Source organism: Glycine soja, chromosome 13 (assembly GCF_004193775.1).
Source record: "Glycine soja cultivar W05 chromosome 13, ASM419377v2, whole genome shotgun sequence".
Classification (NCBI taxonomy): domain Eukaryota; kingdom Viridiplantae; phylum Streptophyta; class Magnoliopsida; order Fabales; family Fabaceae; genus Glycine; species Glycine soja.
The window spans coordinates 13,807,301-13,832,294 of NC_041014.1; the positions used below are offsets into that span (position 1 = coordinate 13,807,301).

The 24,994-nt window shown below is 37.0% G+C and overlaps 1 protein-coding gene across 2 annotated transcripts; it reads left to right on the forward strand.

Annotated features, from left to right (window-relative positions):
* Positions 1-450: 450 nt before the first annotated feature.
* On the forward strand, positions 451-23,462 carry LOC114382128 (alpha/beta hydrolase domain-containing protein 17B-like). 2 transcript variants are annotated; one of them, XM_028341365.1, is made up of 6 exons: positions 451-982; positions 10,198-10,234; positions 21,400-21,636; positions 21,727-21,774; positions 22,810-22,869; positions 22,963-23,462. In XM_028341365.1, the coding sequence occupies exons 1-6, from the start codon at positions 654-656 to the stop codon at positions 23,218-23,220; spliced, it is 969 nt and encodes a 322-aa protein (XP_028197166.1). In that variant the 5' UTR covers positions 451-653; the 3' UTR covers positions 23,221-23,462. The 2 variants fall into 2 exon arrangements, with proteins under 2 accessions (XP_028197166.1, XP_028197165.1); XM_028341364.1 differs by having other exon boundaries at positions 453-982; positions 22,810-23,462.
* The last annotated feature ends 1,532 nt before the right edge of the window (positions 23,463-24,994 follow it).

A 24,994-nucleotide genomic window follows, 5' to 3' on the forward strand; every position in this document is an offset into this window, starting at 1 on the left:
TATATATATATATTTACTTTTTGCAATAAAAACATTTAAAAATTATTAATTATAAACACAAAAAATTTAATTACATATAAAACATATTATTCATAGTAACAAAATGATTACTACAATTTAAACAACTATAACTATATATTTATTATATTTTTTTAATTTATAAATTTTATAAAAGTATTACATCCCTATTTTTTAAAAGATTACATCATTAATATTAATTGGAAAATGACAAATAAAAATAAATTTCATTAAGCTTAATGGTTTAAAATCTAGTAGTAAGAATTAAAGGATACTGTACTGATTTTTTTTTAGTTAAACACTGTATTAAATTTTTTGTAACAGTAGCAACGAGTAATTAAACATATACTGCACCGTAGAGCGATAAATACGTTATTTATAGTTACCTAGGCACGTACCTTGTTGTTGTTGTTGTGAATCCCATGTAATGTAATAAAGCAATAAAAGCAAAGCTGAGTCGACAAATACACCAACAACACTGAACAGTCTCTTTCTTCTCTCTCTCACTTAGAAATTCAAAAAAGTTGCTCACAAAATATAATAAGAACTCCACCAGCCCAGCACCACCGCCAAAAGCACAATTTTCAAAACCCACGCGCCGCCGTGACGCGCGGCCTGTATGAGTCATCGCCGCCATGGGCGGAGTCACCTCCTCGATCGCCGCCAAGTTCGCCTTCTTCCCGCCGCACCCGCCGTCCTACACGGTGGTCGCCGCCGAGGTTGGCGGCGGCTCGGACCCTCCGCCGGCGCCGCCGCGACTCGAAATTCCTGAGGTGCCGAGCAAGGACAACGTGGACGTTCTCAAGCTTCGCACGCGCCGAGGCAACGAAATCGTGGCGGTGTACGTTAAGTACCATAGACCCACCTGCACCATGCTCTATTCCCACGGGAATGCCGCGGATTTGGGCCAAATGTTTGAACTTTTCGTCGAATTGAGTAACAGGCTTCGCCTCAATGTTATGGGGTACTTTTTTTTTCGTTTTTCTTCCCTTTTTAGCTTTTTTTGTGTTTTTTTAAAAAGAAAATTTAGCTTGATGTTGATGTTGCTGTGATTGGTTTTAGTGGTGTTTGCATAATTGCACTAATTGGTTGTGTCTGGGATGATCTATATATATATATATATATATATATATATTTACTTTTTGAGTTTTAGTTAATTAAAGTTAAGTTGTTTGATTTTTTTGTAAATAATTATGATTATTATTATGTTAAATTAAGCTTCTGAAGGAGTTTCTTTTGATTAAGCTCCGGTTGCTTGCTCTTGCTTTTCTCTATGCTTTTTAATGATGTTGTTTTATGATTGGAGTTGGAATTGGTAATGGTGATGGTGTTTTTGTGATGGTTCTGAAGGGAAAAAGTGATTAAAGGAAGGTTCTGTTTTCTTTGGGTAAAGGGTAGTTGCGGAATCGAAATGACGGCGGCGGAGGCAGCGATGTTAAAGAGGAAGGGGGTTTAACTTTTTCTAGAGAAGTCAGCTACAGCAATGGAAAATTTGATTGCTTAAAGAACATTTTTTTCCTGTTGAGATGGTTTTTGGCACAAAAGATAATACTGAAATAGAAACGTTTGTGTGGATCGATGCTTACCTGTTATCTATCTGCACGTTGTTGAAACTTTAAAGTTCTGTTTGTCTCTTCTTAGTATTGCTATTCTGAAGAGCTGAACTTGCCTTGTTGTCTTGGTTTAGTTATTAGTAACTAGGAAATTGGAACTTACTATCTCAGTAGCTCGTGATGCTGACATGTTTTAGAATTTGGCCTGGTAGTGTTTTTATTGACCATTGTTATGAATGATTTATTCTTATTTATGATACTGGATGTTTTTATCCTATGTACGTCATAGCATGTCAGTGTATACACTACAGTATTATGTGTTGTTACTGTTACATGTTCTGTTACTGTTAAGCTTGTTAGGTGCAGCCTATTACTGTAGTTTGTAACAGATTTATTATGTGCTGTTACTGTTAGTTTGTTAGTTGTGGGTTGTTACTGTGTAATTTGTTGCAGTCTGTTGTAGCTGAACTCAATGCAGTTGCAGCTTCAGTTACTATATAAAGTTCAGTCTCTTCATCAGAGATGACTCTTTCGAATACTTAATGTTACTGAATAGCTTTTCAGCCTAAGATGCTGTTAAATGTTTTCCCTCTTTCTGCTACTTTCTCTTGCCATCTTGGCTCACTGTTTAGTAATACTCTATCGGAGCTGATTTTTTGTCCTGGTACCATGGCTTCCTATCTATGTTGTTTCCATTTTCTTAGCTGATTCAAGGGAGGTTCTGTTTTCTTTGCTTAAAGGTTACTTGAATCAAAATGATGGCGGTGATGTTAAAGAGGAAGGGGTTTAACTTTTTCTAGGGAAATCAGCTTCTGTAATGGAAAATTTGATTGCTGAAGAAACATTCTTTTCCTGTTAAGATGATTTTTGGCATAAAAGATAATGCTGAAAAGGAAAAGTTGAGTGGATTGACACGTACCTGGAAAAATTTTGAGTGGATCGACACGTACCTGTTATCCATTTGCAATTTTGCATGGTGTTGAAACTTGAAACTTCTGTTACCTGGTCGTCTGAACTTACCTTGTTGTCTTCGTTTTCACAATGTGAATTTTAGGTTGCTTGCAACGTGTAGCTTTGGGTGGATAATTTTTCTTTGCATGTGTGATGTTGCATTGTTGAATTATATGAATCCTCCCTCTCTAACTGTGTCATAGTGATTAATAACTAGGAAATTGGAACTTGCTATCTCAGCTCATCATGCTGCTATTATGTTTTAGAATTTGGCCTGGTATTGTTTTTATTGACCAAGCTTATGAATGTTTTTTTTTTTCTTATTTGTGATGCTGGATATTTGTCCTATGTACGTCATAGCATGTTGGAGTATACACTATACAGTATTATGTGTTGTTACTGTTACATGTTATATTACTGTTAAGGTTGTTAGGTGCAGCCTATTACTGTAGTTTGTTACAGTTTTTTATGTGCTGTTACTGTTAGTTTGTTAGTTGTAGACTGTTACTGTAATTTGTTACAGTCTGTTGTAGCTGAACTACAATGCAGTTACAGGTTCAGTTACTATATAAAGTACAGTCTCTGGATCAGAGATGACATTTTCAAATACTTCAACATTACTGAATAGTTTTCAGTCTAAGATGGTGTGAAATATCTGCTCTCTTTCTTCTACTTTCTCTTGCCTTCTTGGCTCACTGTTTAGTAATATGGTATCAGAACTGATTTTTTGTCCTGGTACCTTTGCATTCCATCAATGTTGTTTCTATTTTCTAGAAAATTATGCCCCATGTTTTGTGCTAGTTACGTTTTCCTGCACAATCTCTATCAACTGGATGAGAAAAAATTGAATCAACAAAGAAGGTGTAATCTGAGGCCACCAACTACAAAACTATGCAGACAATCCAACAATTCCTTTCGGATTCAGAACTAACGAAGATCATGATCAAGGCATAGTAAATCTAGCGTATGTTGAGTTGGAGCAGCAGAATTCTGTTCTCTTAGCCTGGCTCCATTTTCACTTGTTAATTCACTTCTTCCCAGTGTTGTTAGGTGTATTCATTCTTGACTGTTGGGTGTATTCATTCTTGACAAGTCTGGGAGGAGATCCATAACCTTTTTCATGAAAAATACAAGCAAAATTTCATTACTTTAGATCTGAGCTGAACAGCATCAAGAATAAAAGCCATTGTTGATTCCATTTCTTGCTTTGGATTGGAGATTCTGTCTCTGCTCTAGATCAACTTGGATCAATTCTGGAGGACTCCCTTAATGAATATGATGTTTTCCCTGCTGCGGTGAGTGGTAGATTTGATCCTTTCCTTATCAATGTAATCAACACACTCCTGCTTGATCGGGAGAGGCTTGAGGAGAGCTTGAAAACTGTACTAGCTGATGCACTTTCAATTAACCTCACTCAAAGGTTCTGATTCCTCTTCAACTCCAGCAGCAGTTCCACAAACACCTGGTCCAAGTATACCTAATTCACAGTTAAGGTGTCCTTCTAATTTGTGGTATCCCTTTCACAGTATCCTCATACGATCAAGCTTACTATGATAGTATGGGAATTTGGCTCTTCTAAAGTGAGTATGGGTAAAGAAAATACTTGAAATTTGAATTTTCAATTGCTTGAATTTATTACACACTCTTAAATATATATATATAGGGTACAAGGAGTGGGAGACAGCTGTTTACAACCAGACAATACAGCTGACTCCTCAATACAGATTTATACATAATATTTTAACACTCCCCTTCAAGCTGGAGCATACAAATCATATGCACCAAGCTTGGAACATATAGACTGAATTCTAGCTCCTCTTAAGGACTTAGTTAGAATATCTGCTGGCTGGTCATTAGAGTTGATAAACTCAGTGTTAATCTCCTTGGACGATAGTTTCTCTCAAATGAAATGACAATCAATCTCTATGTGTTTAGTCTTCTCATGAAAGACTGGATTTGAGGCAATGTGAAGAGCTGCCTGATTATCACAGTATAATTTCATTTGCACAACTTCACAAAATTCCAATTCTTGGAGAAATTGTTTAATCCACATAAGTTCACATGTAACCATAGTCATAGATCTATATTCAGCCTCCGCATTGGATCGAGCAACAACAGCTTATTTCTTGCTCTTCCAAGAAATAATATTCCCTCCAATAAAAACACAATATCCTGAGGTAGATCTTCTGTCTATAGGACAGCCAGCACAATCTGCATCACAATATCCTGAGACTTGAGTGTTTCCTTTGTCTTCATACAACAATCCTTGTCCTGGAGCCTTCTTTACATATCTGAGAATACGCATGACAACGTTCCAATGATCAACATGAGGATTTTGCATAAATTGGCTAACAACCCCAACAACAAAGGAAATATCAGGTCTTGTAATGGTAAGATAAATGAGTTTTCCCACCAAGTCTGTTATATCTCTCAGAATCAGGATAAATCTCACTTTGATTTGCCATGAGTTTCTGATTTGGATCCATAGGGCTATCAAAAAGTCTACAATTTTGCACGCCTGTTTCTTTCAATATATCAAGAGCATACTTTCTCTGTGAAATCACAATACCATCTTTTGATTGAGCCACCTCAATACCAAGGAAGTACCTCAAATAACCCAGGTCTTTGGTCTGAAAATGGCTAAATAAGTGCTCTTTTAACTGAGAGATCTTAGTAGCATCATTTCCTGTAATCACTATATCATCAACATAGACCATTAAATAAACACACTTTCCAAGAGATGTATGACAATAAAAAACAGAATGATCTGCTTCACTTCGTTTTAACCCAAAAAGTTGCACAATATGACTAAACTTACCAAACCAAGCTCGAGGAGATTGCTTCAATCCATAAAGAGATTGTGTAGCTTGCATACTAGACCATACCCCCCCTGAGCAACAAAGCCAGGAGGTTGCTCCATATAAATTTTCTCCTGAAGATCTCCATGAAGGAAGGCATTTTTAATGTCAAGTTGATGGAGGGGCCAATGACACATGACAGCCATAGCAAGGAATAGTCGAACAGTGGCGATTTTAGTTACAGGAGATAAAGTATCAAAATAATCAAGACCATAGATTTGAGTGTAGTCTTTAGCTACTAACCGAGTCTTCAGTCGATCAACTTCACCATTGGATCCAACTTTAATAGCATAGACCCATCTACAACCAACCGTTTTCTTGTCAGGAGGAAGAGGAATAAGTTCCCAAGTATCATTGCTTTCAAGAGCCTACATTTTATCAATCATGGCTTGTCGTCATCCAGGATGATCAAGTGCCTCATGGATATTGTTAGGAATAGTAAGAGAAGACAATAAAAAACAAAAGAAAAGTATGAAGGAGACAACTGATGGTAACTCAAGAAATTATAAATAGGATGAGGATTACGAGTAGATCTAGTAGCTTTCCTGAGTGCAATGGGCCAATTTGAATCAGAGTTATGAGAAGAAGTGGAAGAGGAAGGATCCATGGTTTGAGGATCTGCTTGAGGAGGATCTGAATCACGAGAAGAAGACTCAGGCACTGTAGAGCTAACTTGCCGTGTCTTGCGTTGATATGTAATGAGGGGTGAAGGAGCAACTTCGGTTAAGTTTGGTGGATGAGAAGGTATTTCACTAACACTTTGGTTGGAATTACTCATTGGACCAGAAGATGGGACAGGAAGAACTTGCTGAAGGGAAGAAGAATAGTCTATGGAGGACGAGAAGAAGGGTGTGTCCTCAAAGAAAGTAACATCAGCAGACATATAATACCGTTTTGTAGTAGGAGAATAACACTTGTTTTTGAAGATGAGAATATCCTAAAAAGACACATTTAATAGCCTTAGCAGATAGTTTGTCTAAACCAGGAGAGAGATCATGAACAAAACAGGTATAACCAAATACTCTAGGAGAGACATGAAATAATGGGTCATTAGGGAAAATAATTGAGTGAGGAATCTGATTTTCAAGAGAAGAAGAAGGCATCCTGCTTATTAAAAAACAAGCCGTGAGAACTGCATCTCCCCAATGATGTATAGAACCATTTGAGTTTAACATTAGGGAGCGTGCAATTTCAAGAAGATGACGATTCTTTCTCTCTGCTATGCCATTTTGTTGTGGTGTGTGAGGACATGTGGACTGATGTAAAATACCTTTTGAGGATAAGAAAGAGGACAGATCATGAGAAAAATACTCTTTAGCATTATCACTTCTGAAAATCTTAATAGTTTTCCCAAATTGGTTCCGAATCTCGTTGAAGAAAGACATAAATATAGACAAAAATTCAGATCTGTCTTTTATTAAATAAACCCAAATACATTTGGAAAATTCATCAATGAAGGTTACAAAATATCTAAAATCAAAAGATGTGACACGACTTGGTCCCCAAACATCAGAATGAATGATAGAGAAAGTCAAATTACATCTTTTGTCTGATTGATAAAATGATGACCTAACATGTTTCCCTAATTGACAAGATTCACATTCTAAGACTTGAAGGTCCTTAAGACTAAGAAACATCATTTTCAATTTTGTTAAACTTCGGTGACCTAGACGATCATGTCAAAGCTTGGGCTTTGAAGTTGCAAAAAAAGGACACAGGAAGGCTAGACTCTAAGTAATAAAGTCCTCGTGATTCACGTCCTTCTCCAATCAGACGACCCCTATCATGTTCCTGAATCAAAAGAATTAGCATCAAAGGTTACTGAGCAATTTAACGAACTAGTTAATTGACTTAATGAGATTAAGTTGTAGGGACAATGAGGAATAAATAATACAGAGTTCAACTTTAATGAAGGAGACAAAGATACTTGACCAATTCCTTGAGATGCAACTTTGGACCCATTGGCTACACTAACAAAGTGAGGAGTTTTTGAAAAAGAAATGAATGAAAAAGACGATTTGTTACCAGAGATATGATCAGAGGTACCTGAGTTAAGTATTCAAGGGCTTGGACCTTCACAGATTGAGAAATACATGTTGTTGAAACATCCGGTACCGAAGAGGATTGAGCTTGGTTGCTGGATTTTTCATATTTAAGCTTTAAATATTCTTGGTACTCCTCATCGGAAAACTTAGACTCTGATTTTTCAGATTTAGATGCATGTGCTACCTTGTTGGGAAAGCCATGTAAGGAGTAACAGTTTTCTTGAGTATGTCCCATCCTCTTGCAATAGGTGCATTGAGGACGCCCACCCCTTCCACCACGGCCTCCTCTGTTGTTACGACTTCCTCCTCTTCCACGAGGTGCTGTCATGCTGATGTTTCCATAACTTCAGCTGAGTTTCCATCTTTCAACTCATGGGGCACACGAAGGAGTCTAGTAACTAGAGAATCCATTGTTGGAACTTGATCACGCACATGATCGAAATCTGAATGTAAACTCCTCAAAATAAGAACCATGTAAAACTTATCCAGCTTCCTATTAATCTCCTCCAAAGAATCAGCCACAAGAAATCTTTTTAACTCTTCCACTGTTGCTCGAGCTTTACCTATATGAGCAATCATATCATGGTTGGTCTGTTTGAGTGCAACAACCTTTTGGGTTGCATCAAAAAGACTTTGAATATCGTTGGCAAATATATCTTGAGCCTTCTTCCAAAAAGAACAACATGTTTTGAATTATCTAAGAATTTCCAAAACATCAGGCTCAACAGATTGCCATAGCACAGTACAGAGTTGAAAGTCAAGTTTTTCCCCCTCAGGTTTCTTGTCAGTTGGAACAACACTAGCTTCTTTTTCCAAGTGGTCATGATATCCTTGGCCAAGGAACCACAACTCCACTGAGGCAGACCAAGACAAATAGTTCTTTCAATTGAGTTTTGTAGTAGTAATGGTGGGAGTTCCAGAGAAGGATAACACAGGGCCAATGGATGCCATTTTCGATCAAAGGAAAAAGAAACCCTAATGGAGTAGAGGAAGAGGATGCATGGGTTGGAAAGAACAAGCTGAAACAAGGGCTGAAACGTGCCCAGAAGAACACGACGAGGCGTTTGGGACTGGTCCGGCAAGCTTTCAGTGGCCGGACGGCGGCGCGTGGACTGCACGCGTCGGAACTGGCGCGAACTGGTGGCGGCGCGTGGCTGAGATTCTGGTCACGCGACTTGCAGGGGTGAGTCGCGCTCCTCAAGGTGCACCCAACCCTGGGTTCGCCGGAAGATATGGTGGCTGGCGGCAGCTGGTGGTGGACAATGGTGGATGGTGGCAGACGGTAGCGGACGGTGATCAGAACGGTTACCCGCTCTGATACCAACTTGAAATTTGAATTTTCAATTGCTTGAATTTATTAGGGTGTGTTTGGTTTGCATTTTCATTTTCTGAAAACTATTTTCATTTTCAAAATATTAGAATTTTAAAAACATGTTTGGTTTGACTTTTTATTTTCTGCTTTCAAGAAATAAAAACATTGAAAAGTATTTTCGAAAGGAAATGTATTTTTAGATTAACGTTTTCATTTTACCCAAAATGAGGTTCCTGGTTTCAACTGAAAACAAGATTTTATTGTTTTCAGTTTTTGGTTCATTTGAGAAAATATTTTCACTGAAAATGAAAACAGAAATCTAACCAAACGCATTTTCATCACCATTTTCTATTTTCAGTGAAAATGAAAACAGAAAACAGCCAAACCTAACACCCCCTTACACACAAGCTTTTAATGTCAATCCTATTAAGTTTGAGCTTGACTCATCTATATAATCAAGCTCAAGCTAATAAAGTAACAAGCTTGAATGAGCATTTAATGAGTCGAGTTTGAATAATTCACAAATAACTCAACTTATTTATACCCCTAATTGTAACTATCTTGAAGATATACTTTTAGTGGCCTAAAGTTGTGATTGTGAGTAGTAAAATAAAATGTGTCTTGGAGAGAGAACTCTTGTTCACTTAAGTCATACTCGTTTATGGAGAATAGTTACTAATGTTCAATTTCACACGGCAATCATCTTTAATGTTGCAAATGTATTTTCTATCATGATTATTCCCATACTTAGCAAAACTTAGTTCTGTCTAAGGCAAAAGTATGAACTGAACAATATTACATCTTGAGTTTCTGCTATATTATTTTGGTGAATCAATATCAGGAAGATTACAAACATCCTCTGTTTAAAATTTCATTAGCTATGATATTTTATTACCGTAGTCTTCTTGGTAATTTTTACTGGCATCATCCTTTACTAATTTTGTATTCATTGATATTAGCAGCATTGCTTTGCCTTATCTTTCCCTCATTCCTCCTCTTCCCAAATAGACCCAAAAGATATGAAGAATGTATAGGCCAACTAAAATAAATTTTATGGAAGCACAAGCGTTATATCATATGCACTCTTTTTAATCATTCATTGGGAATTTGTGAGTATGTTGTCTATGGCTTATGCTGTCTATAAAGCAAAAGATAGCTTGTAATGTTCTTCATTGATGTTTTATTCTTCATCAGTTTGCTATTCCATACTGCAATTCATGTATCTTCGGCAGTATATATTTGTCTTGAATTTATCTAATTGAAAATATAAGAAATAAAGTTCTCTTGGTTCTTGGCTACTTATAGGATACAATTACATGAATTTAAAAGTGCATATGGGAATGCTTTTGTTATTCTCAGATGACACATGCAATATGCCCATTGTGCCTTTAAATATGTCCTTTAATGCTACTACTTCATTTCTTTTCATTGACTTATTTCAAAAACTTTTCTTTCAACAGTTATGATTACTCTGGGTATGGACAGTCAACAGGAAAGGTTAGTAGGCTAAATTTTCTGCCCATCCAAATCTCTCACTCTATCAGTACAATTAAGATGTATATTTACACAACTTCTTAATGTTCTTAAATCTTATTGTCTATTGTGTTTACTACACACACACATAGTTATTGTTGGAAATCAGACAATAAAATAAGCATATTTTTGTTTTTCCGATGTGTTTGTCTAAACTACTTTTACTTAAAATAAGCAGTTTTCTGCTTTTTTTAAGAAACAAATCCTATCTGCTTCTTAAAAAAACACTAATTTCAAAGTTGCTTTTTATAAGTTTAAACAAACTCATCCAATATATTTACAACTATTAGATTAAAATTAACGATTCAGATGGCATATTCAATTACAATTTCACATGATCTTTAATTAAAAAAGGAAGAAAATCATGCGAGATTAATTATCAAATATGCAATTTAGACTGTCAATTTTAATCTAAAGGTTGTAATTAAGTATTCTAATTTCTCACAATAAATAAGAGTTCCCACCTTGTACTGTGTGTGTGTATAAACTGTTCTCATTCTAAGAATGTGAAAATGGTAAATCTAAATTACAACTATACATGGATAATCAAGATTAAAAGTTAGTTAGTGATCATATATGATCATTTAAAATGTCATATGCATTTATCTTTTAACTTTCAACATTCAAATAAGTTCCAATGGTTTATATTCATTGTTTTCATTTTCCACAATAACCAATTGTTCTTACCAAAGTAATTCCCTATATATATAAGTTGACCTCATGAAAGTTGTGACCACTAGCTAGGACATGTTTGAAAAGCAAAGGAAATGACACATAAGTTATGACCATTGGCCACGATTGTGTAGCAAGATATTTTCAAAAGACTTAAATATTGAGGCAAAAGGGAATCCTTTAATTTTTGTAAAAATATCTTACTATGTCATTATTGTATCTTTCAGTCTTTAAGAGTGTCTTGGATTATCTAATTTCGGAGTGGTTTCCATCTTTCATCATATATAATGATTTATTTTCTTATTTAATTAAGATTTGAAGTCTATTATTAGTATAAACAAGTATTAATGCTTTGTATTTTGTATCACATGAATTCAATATCAAAATCAGATTGGTCATCGCCTTAGTCTCTGCTTTCCTCTGTCTTTACCTACTCCCTAAATTCTTAACATTATATTAGAGCTTGGTTTGCCATCCTCTGTGATCTGTCTGTGAATAACAAAAGCATTCTCATATGCACTTCATGCACTGACTTTTGGTGGTGACTTTCTCACAAGTGAACTATTGGGGGACTTCTCTGACATACACTAGCCTGTCTCTAGTTGCAAACATTCTAGCTCTGTCCCCAGTTGTAGATGCTGTATAGCCACATCTCTGTTACACTTGCCATCTGGTTTCAGCTTTAGAAACTGTCCACCCCTATTACCATTTTTTTCAGCATTCATTGTATTCTGTCAGTACATGGTTTGAGCTTCAGAAACCATCATTTTCTGGCAACCCACCGACATTCTGGCTATTTTCAGGCAACCCCCTGCATCTTGCAATCTTTGTAGCACTTCCATCCTTTGTTCGTTCTTTATTTTAGGTCTGTGCAGTTTGCTCTGAGACCTACTCTATAATGACCTTGATGTTTCTTGTACATTATGCCATAAATTTATGATGATTGTGTGCCTAGACTATGACTTTTAATTATTAATGATGAATATGCCTTTATTTTTTGGATTATTTTATGTGTGCAGTATAAATGATTTATATGGCATACATAATTTTGGTATAATGGTCATCATGCTCTCTTGTTCCACTTTGTGGTTGGCTGCTCCCTGCTGTTATTCAGTATTGACAACTATGGACAGGAATGGAATCACTTTTACATAAGCCAGATTTAACACATTGATATTAGTTATTATGACTTGGGAATAATTTTGATTTCTTGAATGTATCAGGTAACTTTAAGTTTTAAGTTGGATATTGGAAGCTAGTCCTACAAAACCATTTTGAGGATTATTTGGAGTTTGGATGTAGTTTTTTTTGTTTTATCTCATTCTCTTCTCCTATTTCCTCTATCACCTAATTCTGCTTTCAAAATTTACTCTGCAATGGGCCCAGTTTGCAGAGTGCAGAAGTAACACATCCTTCAAAAGTACACATCCCTATTTTTTTTTAACACAATTGTTACTGCTTCCTTCAAAGCATGTGGTGCCTATTTGCAGCTTTGATATTGTTCAATCTTTTTCTGCTTTTGACCTTGACAAGCACCTGTGATGTATTCAAGTGTGTAGGCTACTTGGATAAAATCATCCAGCTGACAGCAAGGTTCTACTTTATACAAAAGTTTAAAGGCTGCAAGGTCCAACAATTGGTTATAAAGATTAAACAAAAATAACATACCAAAAAGGCTCCTAGCTATGCGAAGGTATGGGGGAGGGTCATTGTATGCAGCCTTACCCTTGCATATGCAAAAAGGCTATTTTTGGATTCGAATCCATGGTCTGGCCACCAAGGCACAACTTTACTGTTGTGCCAGGGCTCGCCCTCAATTGGTTATATAGGTTACTTCTGTCAAGTTATTTGTCAATCACTAACAATTTTAAAGTTGAATTTTAGCCTTTTATGAGCTTTCAAGTGGATCATTTGTCATCAGGCTGATATCCTACTTAAAACCACTTTTGATCTTGGAAGAAACTCAAAATAACAGTTTTCAATCCCTAAAAGCATTTTTGGGCCACATATAGCTTGTCCAGATGAGTAATATTCAGAGCCAAGCTTCAGTAAAAATCTTCGTGCTTTGCCATCATGACATGTCTTAGATTGACTCCTACTTTTAGCCATAGACTTAGGTTTGGAAAATCTATTTAGTTGCTTCCCTGTTGAGGCTAAGCAGTTCATCTGAGTGAGTCTGTTCTAGAAAGCGCCTTACATTTTGGTAAGCTGGGTTGTTGCCAATTCTCTAGGAAGTTTTTCTACTGAAATTTATTGTTTAAATTAATCTGCAGGTCCCTGCATTATTTGACAACAATTAAGTCCCTAAATTTTTTTTTTCAATTGGGTCCTTGAACTCGTATTTGTTTTTTAATTAGGTCCCTCATTTAAAATAGTTCAGTGGCCTATTTAAACATTGCCATAGTTCAGGCCCTAATTAAAAATAATCAAATCTCTGCAGGTCAGTATTCTCACCTCTGCAACTCTACAGGTTCTAAACTTTTTTTTTTTACTATTATCATTATATGTGTGGGTATGGGTAAGCTGCACCTGTACTTTGACCCCACACCTGTTTATATGATAGAGAGGGCAATATAACTCATGAAGAGGGCAATTCAGACGTGACCAACAAGCCAACAGAGGAAGGAAGGCCCAAGAGGAAGATTACCATGCCTGTTCGTTACAAGGACTAACATGGCTCGGGACAACAAATATCTTCCCTTTCAGTATTTCTTTTATTGTTTATATTTCTTAGTTTGTTATTGTGAATTGCCATCTGGACAATTCTGTTATGCTTTTCCACTATGTGGACCTCCACTAATGTAGTGATTTTCACTTATTATATAAGCCATGAATAGTAATGAATGGGGAAGCAGAGAATTATCAGTATGTTTGTTTCTCTTTTTTGAGGAATCCTTGACCTCGAATACAAGGAAATTTACTGTGTTTACAACAATTTGGTGCTTTCATTGAAATTCGAACAATTATTCTCCCTCACCCTTACCCCAGTGTTCATAACAATTTGGTGCTTAGATTGAGAGTTGAACATTTATCCTCCCTCACCCTTAACCCCACAACCTTCCCCTGTTTCACCCTACACCCCACACCCATTTATGAAGCTTGATGTACCCAAATTCAATTGAACCGGGTGGTTTTCAAAATCTCAATAATTTGAATATCTTGGCACTCCCGTATCAGAATGTCTCTCCGTTACGTTGTTCTATATGGATGGTCCAGCTCTCAACTAGTACCAATGGATTTTCCATAATGGACTGATCTTGTCTTGGCAAGGACTCTTATAGGTTCTTGAGACATGATTTGCGCTGTCATACTAAGACGACCCCTGCGGAGCCCTCTTCAAGCTGTCTCAACAAGGCACCATCAACGATTATCTTATGGAGTTTGAACAACTGGCAAATTGCATTGTAGGATTGCCTCATCTGTTCCTACTGAGTTGTTTCATTTCAGGTCTTTGTAGAGATACGTCGTGAGGTCCAGGCACATCAACCTATGTCTCTTCCTCAAGTAGTTGCTCTTGCCAAACTCTAGGAAGACAAAATTGAGGACCATCATAAGTCTTTCCGATCTTGTCCTCCGCCACTACTCCTTTCGTCTATCCGTTCATTCTTGACCCCAACAGTTGTACCCATCGTTACAAGCCCTGCTCCTTTGACAGTTCATTCTCCCGCTCCATTGTTGCAAGCTCCACCACACACGCTACAAACACATTTCTCAAGCTGAGATAGCCAGTTGCCGAGATAAGGGTCTCTGATACTATTGCGACAACAAGTTCAGTCCTAGCCATAGGTGCAAGGCACACTTCTTCCTCTTGCTCATGGAGGAGTACTTCGATGAGACCAGTTTGGAGGAACCACCACACTCAGATTCTACCCTCACTCTTTTGGAGGATTCCAACCTTACCCTGAGGCTTAGATTAGCCTCAACGCTTTTTCGGGTCACTCTTCTCACGAAGCCTTACATTTATTGGGTCACTTGGCCCAACACTCAATCACAATCCTTGTGGATAGTGGGAGCACACATAATTTCATGCAAGACAAAGTTGCAAATGTAATGGTACTATTGTGGTAGGTAATGGTATGGTTGTTGATTGCCATTCTATGTGTCGTGCTATTCCTTTGACCATCCAGGGTCAGGTGGACCTATACATTTTACCCATAAGTGGTGCTGAAGTAGTACTGGGTGTCCAATGGTTAAAACAATTGGACTTAGTTTTGATGGACTACAACACTTTGACTATGAAGTTTATCCACAATGGTTCTCCCATTGAATTCAAGGCACACAACCCCTCCATTCCCTTGGACATTTCGGCTAACTAAGTGAAGCACCTCATTACAACCCATTCCGTTTCTTCCTTATTCCACATTCAGGTCCTACCCAAACCCACCCCATCCTCTTCACCAAACACTCCCACTCATCCCAACACACTCCTTTCTGTCCTCATCCACCACTTTAACCATCTATTCTTTACCCCATCCACACTTCCTCCAAACCACACCACCAACCATCAAATCCATCTACTTCCCAACTCAACCCCAACCAACGTTTGTCCTTGTTGTTACCTTCACTCTCTGAAGTGTGAGATCGAACGCCAAGTTGATGAAATGCTACAATTGGGGTTCATTTAGCCTAGCCGAAGTCCTTTCTCTTCTCCTGTACTTCTGGTGAAGAAGAAGGATGGCACATAGAGGATGTGCGTCAACTTTCATGCTTTGAACTCCATCATGTTGCGTGATTGCTTTCCCCTGCCTGCCATAGACGAACTCCTTGATGAGCTTGTCGGAGCCTTGTGGTTCTCCAAATTGGACCTCAGGCAGGGATTTCACCAAATTCGAATGGATCCCACAGATGTTCCTTAGAGGCTTTTCACACTCACCATAGGCACTTTGAATATCGTTTCATGCCCTTCGGCTTATGCAATGCGCCGTTAACTTTTCAGGCCACGATGAAAACAGTTTTTGCCCCTTTCCTTTGTAAATTTGTTGCGGTTTTCTTTGATGACATCTTGGTCTATAGCCGCACCTTGTAGGATCATTTACATCACTTAGAGACTGTGTTCAATACCTTTCATGAAGGGGAATCCTTTCTCAGAGGTTCCAAATGTCTTATTGGGCAACGCCAGCTAAAGTATTTGGGTCACATCGTCTCTTGGGAAGGAGTTGCTCCGAAACCTTCCAAAATTCAAGTAATGCTTGACTGGTTAGTTCCATCTTTGGTGCGTAATCTTCGTGGCTTCTAGGGGCTAATGGGTTTTTATCGCCGCTTCATTTGCGGTTATGCTTTGATTGCAAGAACATTGAATGCTTTACTAAAGAAAGGGGAATTTTCTTGGTCTTCCAAAAATCAAGCAGCATTTGATGCCCTTAAGAGGGCGATGACTAATGCCCTTGTATTAGCTCTCCTAGATTTTTCCTTGCCTTTTGTGCTTGAAATGGACACGTCCGGGACCGCCATGGGAGTTGTTCTTATGCAATAGGGCCATCCTATAGCTTATTTCAGCAAGCCATTTTGCCCTTGCTTACTTTGGGCCTCCACATACATCTGGGAACTCCACGCCATCACTTTTGCAGTTAAGAAGTGGTGTCAATATCTCCTCGGTCATCCCTTTACCATCCTTACTGATCATAAAAGTCTTAAGAACTTGATGTCTCATATTATCCAAACACTAGAACAAAAGGTGTATCTTTCCAAGTTATTGGGCTACAACTACACTATTCAGTACCCTGAGCTGGTCACCACAATGTAATTAATGGCAGATGCTTTATCCAGAACTCCTTCAGACAGTCACTCTTTGTGTATGGTTTCATCAATGCCCAATTTTGTATTCCTGGATGATTTTTGGCGATCAATGTAGACCAATGAAGAGTTTCTCAAACTCTTTTAGAAACTCCAAGATCATCCCGAGGACCTTGTTGATTTCAATATTCATAATCGTTCTATTCTCTTCAAAGGGAGAATTTGGGTTCCGGCTTCATCTCCTTACCGTACTCTACTGCTCCAAGAGTTTCATCAAACTCCCCTTGCTGGCCATATGGGTATCTTCAAAACATTGTCCCATTTACAGGAAAATTTTATTGGCAAGATATGCGAGCTGATGTTCAGAAGTTTGTAGCCCAATGCCACACTTGTTAGTAGACCAAGTATGCAACAAAGCGCCCCACTGGACTCCTGCAACCATTACCCATTGCCAGCACTATTTAGGACGACCTCTCCCTAGATTTTATCATAGGTTTTGTGACACCCTCTACCCCAACATACATATAAATAAATAAAAAATATAAAAATATTGATAAACAAATTCATGTGGGTAAAAGGTTCACATTCGCTTTAATATTGTTAAATAAAACTTATTAAAAACATATCCAGCTTAGAACAAGGTCATCAAAGTTTACAAAAGAAATTTTGTTAAATTAGTGAGGTAAAATAAAATAAAATAACATCATGCAATTAAAATAAAAATTCATCCCCAATGTCACATCCTATCAGAGCATTGTGTCCTAGCGTCCTTTAACATGAGGTTCTTTAAAGTCATCCACTTAGGCATCTGCTCCCACGAACACAAGGTTCGAGATCATCACAAGATCCAAACACAAATCGCACATAGGAAGTGAGTTATCACATTTAAAAAAATACAAATAAACAAAGATGTAATTAAAATAAATTATGAAAGTATTTATAACATAGCTCAACTTAATACAATCCACATCAATTCACCACTTTATCATTTAAAATTTATTTTTCAATCACCAATCACATTACACATGAATCATACACTCGAGTCAAAACGTAATAACACTCATCAATTTCATAATAAACAATTAGCAAGCATTATGCAACAATTATACTAAGACTCAAGCCTATATGCAATGTCGTACCATGTTAGTGAAAAATCATCCTGGGACGCTTAGGAGTACATAACAAGACATACCACACAATGGGTATGTCAAGTCATTCTCACTAAGTAAAATCATAAGGTAACTAGTCAGGGCCACTCTTATTAAGTAAAATCATAAGGTAATCAATCAGGGTCACTCTCTTTTGCGAGAATGCTCCAATCATATGGGATCAACATAGGCTTAAAGAAGCACTCAAACCGAGTGTTTTTACCCCCAAGGCCTAGACTCTGAGGAATCCGTTAGGACCTCACCTTCCTGATTCAGGTCCAACCCTAAAATAATTTTTGTACGCAGACATTGCTCATGAATTATACAAAACCCACAACCTCACACTCATGTTTCAAACACATTTAACACATTGCACTACAATTTAACACTTTAGATTCCTAACTAGGAATCCTACACTTTTCCTTTAACATTGCGCATAAACACTTTTCTCAAGGTAAACATCAATCGTGTTATTGTATAATTCACAACTCACAACACAAGTATTGTCACATCAAGTGTTAACCACACTTATTCACAACCAAATTTCATGTCCATAATTTTAACATATCACAACGTCATAATCCACCATCCCATGTTTACGTGTATCTCACAAAATGACGCATGTTCAACTTTGTACTTATACTCAATCCCAGTAACAAAGTTATAATTTCAATACAACAATTTGTCATGCTAATCTAGCAAATCTTGTTCAAAGTACAAACAATTTATATAAAAGTGTTTCTCACAACATGGGGAGTAAAAACTCTCCAACAATTTCACACAATCATATCAAAAATCAATGAATCAAAATCCTAGGTTAAAAACACGAAAACACTAAGAGCACTCAATTTTATCAACCAATTCGTATCATGACATCAATTGGTCCATCAAATACAACAATATTGTATTTATAATCATAAAGGAAAAATTATAATTCAAAAAACATTCCAAAATAAATCCCAATTTGATTCCCTAAGGATCCCTACACATGTTCATTCTAACTCCAATTGCGATAAACTTATCCCTTACTTCTAAGCGGGCTCACATGTGTAGTCTGACACTAATAGCAGTGTCTCTAGCATTTTCCTCAGTTTCCTCAAGCTTTTTCCTCTATTTGTTTTGTTAGGGTTTTCAAACATTAGAGAGAAGGAGAAGAGATTGTAAACTCCATTTTACTGTCAATTTCAAGACTAATTTCTCTCAACACCAACATTATTTTGTATATTCCAACGGTGAGAATGTAAGGAAATGGATTCCGAAGGTGGTGTCCAAATTTCACGACAATCCAACGGTTGACGAGTCCAGGATCGTTGTTTTACTGGGACAGGTTTTGAGTGTCTACGGGGAAAAAAAGCTACGATGCGAAGGGCATTTGTCTAAAAATCAGTTCCAAACCTGGTGCTCAAATTTCACGACGATCCAACGGTTAATGAGTCCGGGATCATCATTTTACTAAGACAAGTTTGGGTGTATGCGAAAAAAGAGAGGGTTTTGAGAGAGGAAGAAGGAAAAATGAAATTGAGAGGAAGAGGAAGCGTAGAAACGTATCATCAGTTTGAAAACTGACCTAACGTGTCTTTATTTATAGCTAGGGTACTCCCAGCCTATTATTTACTCTATTTTTTTTTATGTTAATTTATAAACATGAACTCTATTTTATTTCCAATCAAATGAATAAATAAAATATCTTTTTTATTTTCCTTCAAACCATTATCTTAATTAATAAAGTTATTTTTTCTTGTTTATTTAATTATAAAAATCTCATAATTTTTCTAAAACTATTTATTTTAAAAAAATCATTTTCAATTTATTTTACGAAAAATGAGGTGTTACATGTTTGCCTCCATCTTCAAACTATACAGTGATCCTTGTTGTGGTAGACCATTTTTCCAAGGGTGTGCATTTTGGTCTACTTCCCTCTCAGTTTACCTCTTTCGAGGTAGCTCAATTATTTTTTGACCTTGTCTGCAAACATCATGGTCTTCCCCACAATTTGGTTTCCGATCGCGATCCCATTTTTATCAGTAAATTTTGGTGTGAGCTCTTCAAGGTTTGTGGTACTAAGCTTGGTATGAGCAACCTCATACCATCCACAAGGTGATGGACAAACTGAGGTCCTTAATAGAGTTCCAGAACAATACCTTCAAAGCTTTGTTCATACTCATCAGGCACGCTGGAGCAGATTCCTTTCTCTAACAGAGTGGTCATACAATACTTCTGTTCATACTGCAACTGGTCTCTCTCCTTTCCATTTCATATTTGGAAAACCTCCACCTTCTATTCCTCACTATCTGTTGGGTTCATCTCCTATTGAGGCTGTAGATCAATTGCTAACTGAATGCCAGGAGCTGTTAATTGTGTTGAAACGTAAGTTGGAAAAGGCTAAACATCAGATGAAGGTTCAGGCTGACTGCAAATGCCGTGATGTGTCTTATGCTGTTCATGAGTTGGTGTATGTCAGATTGTGTCCTTACAGACAACTATCCGCTACAGGTGGTCCTTACCATAAGTTGTCCATATGGTTTTATGGTCCCTTCCAAATTCTTGAGAAAATTGGCTCTGTTGCTTACAAACTTGCTCTACCAAACACCTCTAAAATACTCCCTGTATTCTATTGTTCACTTCTCAAACCCCACATTGGTCCACTTCCTAACTCCTTCAACCAACTTCCTGCTTCATCTCATTACAACCATCCTCTAGTCCTGCCTTTAACTATTCTGAAGTCGAAATGGGATCATTCCACTATTCCTCCCACACGCCATGTCTTGGTTCAATGGCTTGGCCTACCTGATGACTCTAGCTGGGAAAATTGGGAAGAAATGTGTTCTGTCTCCCACCTTGAGGACAATATAACTTGTGAAGAGGGCAATTCAGACGTGGCCAACAACAAGCTAACAGAGGAAGGAAGGCCCAAGAGGAAGTTACCAAGCCCATTCGTTACAAGGACTAGCATGGCTCAAGACAACAAATATCTTCCCTTTTAGTATTTCTATTATTGTTTATATTTCTTAGTTTGTTATTGTGAATTGCCATCTGGACAATTCTGTTATGCTTTTTCACTATGTGGACCTCCACTGATGTAGTGATTTTCACTTAAGCCATGAATAGTAATGAATGGAGAAGCAGAGAATTATCAGTATATTTGTTTCTCTTTTTTGAGGAATCCTTGACCTAGAATACAAGGAAATTGACCGTGTTCATAACATTATACCCATCATTTGGTGAAGTACTAATAAAGTGTTACTTGTAAGTCCAGAAGAGCATTACCCTAAGAAGATTTCAGAGTCCTAACATAGTATAAGAATCCTAATATTCTTAATTCTAACATGGATGACGTTTATGTTGTTTATGAATGTAAAAGACATTTTGTGGAAAAATGTGGATTTATAAGCAGTCTGGGATCAACGACTTTAAGTTTATCAGCAATTCTGTATTAAATAAAGAAACTTTTGTTTATTTGTAAAATGAGTTTTCAATATTTTTACGCCGAATACTATGGTGTTGTTGTTGATGGTTCTTTCAGAGTGGCATTATTGCTTGTAAGTTAACAGTCATCCTTTTTGTATGTTGAAACAGCCAACTGAATGTAATACATACGCAGATATTGATGCTGCATATAAATGCCTAAAAGAGCAATACGGGGTGAAAGATGAACAATTGATATTGTATGGTCAATCTGTTGGGAGTGGTCCCACACTTGATCTTGCTTCACGGATACCAGAATTAAGAGGTGTTGTCTTGCATAGTCCAATTTTGTCTGGGCTTAGAGTACTATACCCTGTAAAACGGACATACTGGTTTGATATTTATAAGGTAGAGTTTTTAACTGATTCTATTCTAAATTTCCAATCTGTTTCATTCAATATATGGATATTTTACATGGTTTGTTTTTCTTCTATCCAGAATATCGACAAAGTTGGTGCGGTCAAATGTCCTGTTTTGGTTATACATGTAAGTGACTTTCTCTCCGCCACTGCCGCCACCCCCCCCCCCCCCTGCCACAATTTAATGTGTTGTGTTCTTTTAGGGCTACATGTCCATGTTTTTTTGCTTTTGTTAGTAATGCATAAGGTTTTTTTTTTTCTTTCAGGCTTCAGCTGTAAATTAAGTTGGCCACCCAAATAAATGCTTTTATGTATAGCTAGAACATGCTTAATTAAGTCAAGTAACTTGCTATTGTTGGATTTAATGTGACAGTGTAAATCATTTTACACTTATAGTAAACCATATGTTGCTACCTTAAGGAAAAAAACTGTTATAAAGACTTCCACTGCAAATGAAAAACCATAGTTATTGTAATGAGTTGCTTTTCTTGTAAGAGAAATGTTACCAACATGCTTTCTAACACACTCTTTATTTAGAATGTGGGTTTAAGCCTACTCTAAACTCTACAAAACCAGTTTGTATCACTAGTCGATGTAGAATCTCCAACACACCCTCCTCACACCAAGAATTGGACATCTCGAGTGTGAAGTTTACAAGACTAAACATTTGTGGGTGGTTCAATAATGACGTGATAGAAGGTGGCCCGATAGGCTTAACAACAATAGCTAGGATGGGCTCTAATACTTTAGAACTTGAGTTTTGGCTTAACTCAATCTTACAAAACTGGCTTGTAAGATGAGGGTTATCTCCCACTTATATATGTTAATTTGACCATATTACTAGTCGATGTAGGATCTCCAAAAATTATTGGAAATCACAATTTTATAGATCTCACTTCTTATTTTATGAGTTTGACTCATGTTTTTATAGTTTTCAATAAATTTTAACTAATAGAGTGTGATGCTAACGCTCCTCATTAGTGTGAAAGGTCTTATGCTAGTAAGGGACCAAATTTGAACTCTATTAGTTTGCACTATCAGTAAGACCGTAGCCATTCATCACGCATTCTTCCCTATTATTTGTTTTCAATATACTTTTTATTGTCTCTTTTCTTCAGAAGTTGGTAAACAGTAGTGATGGTTATAATTTTTCCATGACCAGGGGACTGCAGATGAAGTTGTGGATGTGTCCCATGGGAAGCAGCTCTGGGAGCTTTGCAAGGTAAAGTACGAACCCTTGTGGGTAAGTGGTGGTGGACATTGTAATCTTGAGCTTTACCCAGAATTCATTAAACATCTAAAGAAATTTGTACAGACAATTGGAAAATCTAAAGCAACTGCGAATGGTTCTAAAAAGGATACTGTAGAATCTGAGAATCAAGGCAAAGCTAGCAAAGAATCTGAAAGTGGAACTTCCGGTACTTCCGAATTGAGTACAGAAATCCCTGAAGTTTCTAGAAACAGTTTAGATAGCCGTCTCGAGAAGTCTAAAAAACCAGGCAAACCGGAAAAATCTCGTATGAGCACAGACCATGTTGATAGGTTTAGGAGAAGAAAGGGGTTAGTTTGGTAGTCTCTCAAACTGTCCAGAATAATTTATCTGCTAGGATTCACTTGGCAGGTAATCTAATTCCACTTTTCAGGTAATGATGCCACTTCTAAATGAATATACTGAGTGAGTTTTCGGTTTCCTTTCCTCCTTAGGTCCATAATTCAGCTGTATGTTAAATTATTGAAAGTAATATGCATTTGTATGGCCTGTAAAATCAACAGCTTGATCTAAATGCAATCATTAAGATAATTTGTTTTTGGTTATTTTCAAGTGTCTCGGATATTTTGCTTTGTGTTTATGCTTGCCTTGCCTCATCCACTGAAGGAAACATGAAAAGATCCTAAGGCTTCTAGAACAGCATATATTAACTACTAACCACCCAGGGATAACTTGGCAACACAATCAACAAATGTTGAAGTCTCAGTTTGTTAAATACAATTCCAATCAGATCTACTATCTCGTGAATATCTTCTCTATCCTCTATTTGTTAAATTACATGTGCCTATTTACGAAGTAGAAAGTGGTGGATACATTCATACATACACACATATAGAGTGAGAGGAAGCATATTAGGTAAAAGAATAAAGTGAATCTCAACCACATCCGATTTAAACTAATTAAAATAATCTTGGTCATCTATGTATTATGGCCTACTACTCTCCATTTTTACCCTCTTATATCCCTTAATGAAAATACTTTTCATTTTAAGATGTGAAAATAATAAATTTATATCATACATTCATGTATAGACGATCAAGATTATTTTAATTAGATATGAGAATGATAATATGATCATATAGTCATATGATCACTTTGAAAAGGCTAGTATGTTTGATTTTTAATCAAGATCATTCAAATATGATCGATAGCCTATATTTATTTTTATTTCTCACAATATTAAGAATATTAGTGAGAGGATTTTTTATGTGAGAGTGATAGAAATAAATAATGGCTAGTAGATGTTATTATGATTGGTCAAAGTCAAAACGATCAAGTTGTACGAGTTTTTTAAAGTTATGTGGCTTTTTAAAGTAATCTTGACTTCATATCTTACCATTTATATTACACACTCATAATAAAAGTTACCACTTGGTATAAAGACCAATTCTAGGGTGAACTATCTTCCCATGTGGTTTATAGTGGAATATTTTTATCTGTAGATTCATTTAGTCTCATTTTTCTTATCTTATACCTTCCCCATCAGATTCATGCTTCGTTCTTGAAGCCACTGCAACCTGCCTTTAGAGGCGATTTTCTGGCAGTGGCGTTTTGCTTCCCCCCCCCCCCCCCCCCCTCTCCCTTCCCAGATTTGTTTCTTTGTTGTGTTGGTTGTTACTCTTGAGTCTTGACCTCCATCCAGGAAGGAAATGGGAGAAAGTTCAAGGCTGCAAAGTGGTCAGCTAAGTGTCGCGCTCTTGCTTCCATCGGATCCCTCATCTACCTTCTATTAGAAACATTGGGTCACTTTTGCTTTGGTTGTGCTGCTTGTTACTCTTGATAAAATTGGCATTCTTGGTTGTTACTCTTGACAACACAACCAGATTTGGGGAAGAGAAAAAAAAAAAAGAAGCATCATCGTCAAAAGTTGCCTTTGGTGAGCAACTTCGAGAAGGGAGCATGAATCTGGTGGGAAAGGTGTAAGATAAGAGAAATGAGACTAGATGAATTTGTTGGTGAAGAATAGTGGTCCACCATGAATTACATGTGAGGGATTTGAACTCTCTATATTTATGAGGAGGGATTAATTTACTCCAAGAGTAATTTTTTTCTGAGTTATTTCTCATCATCATTATTC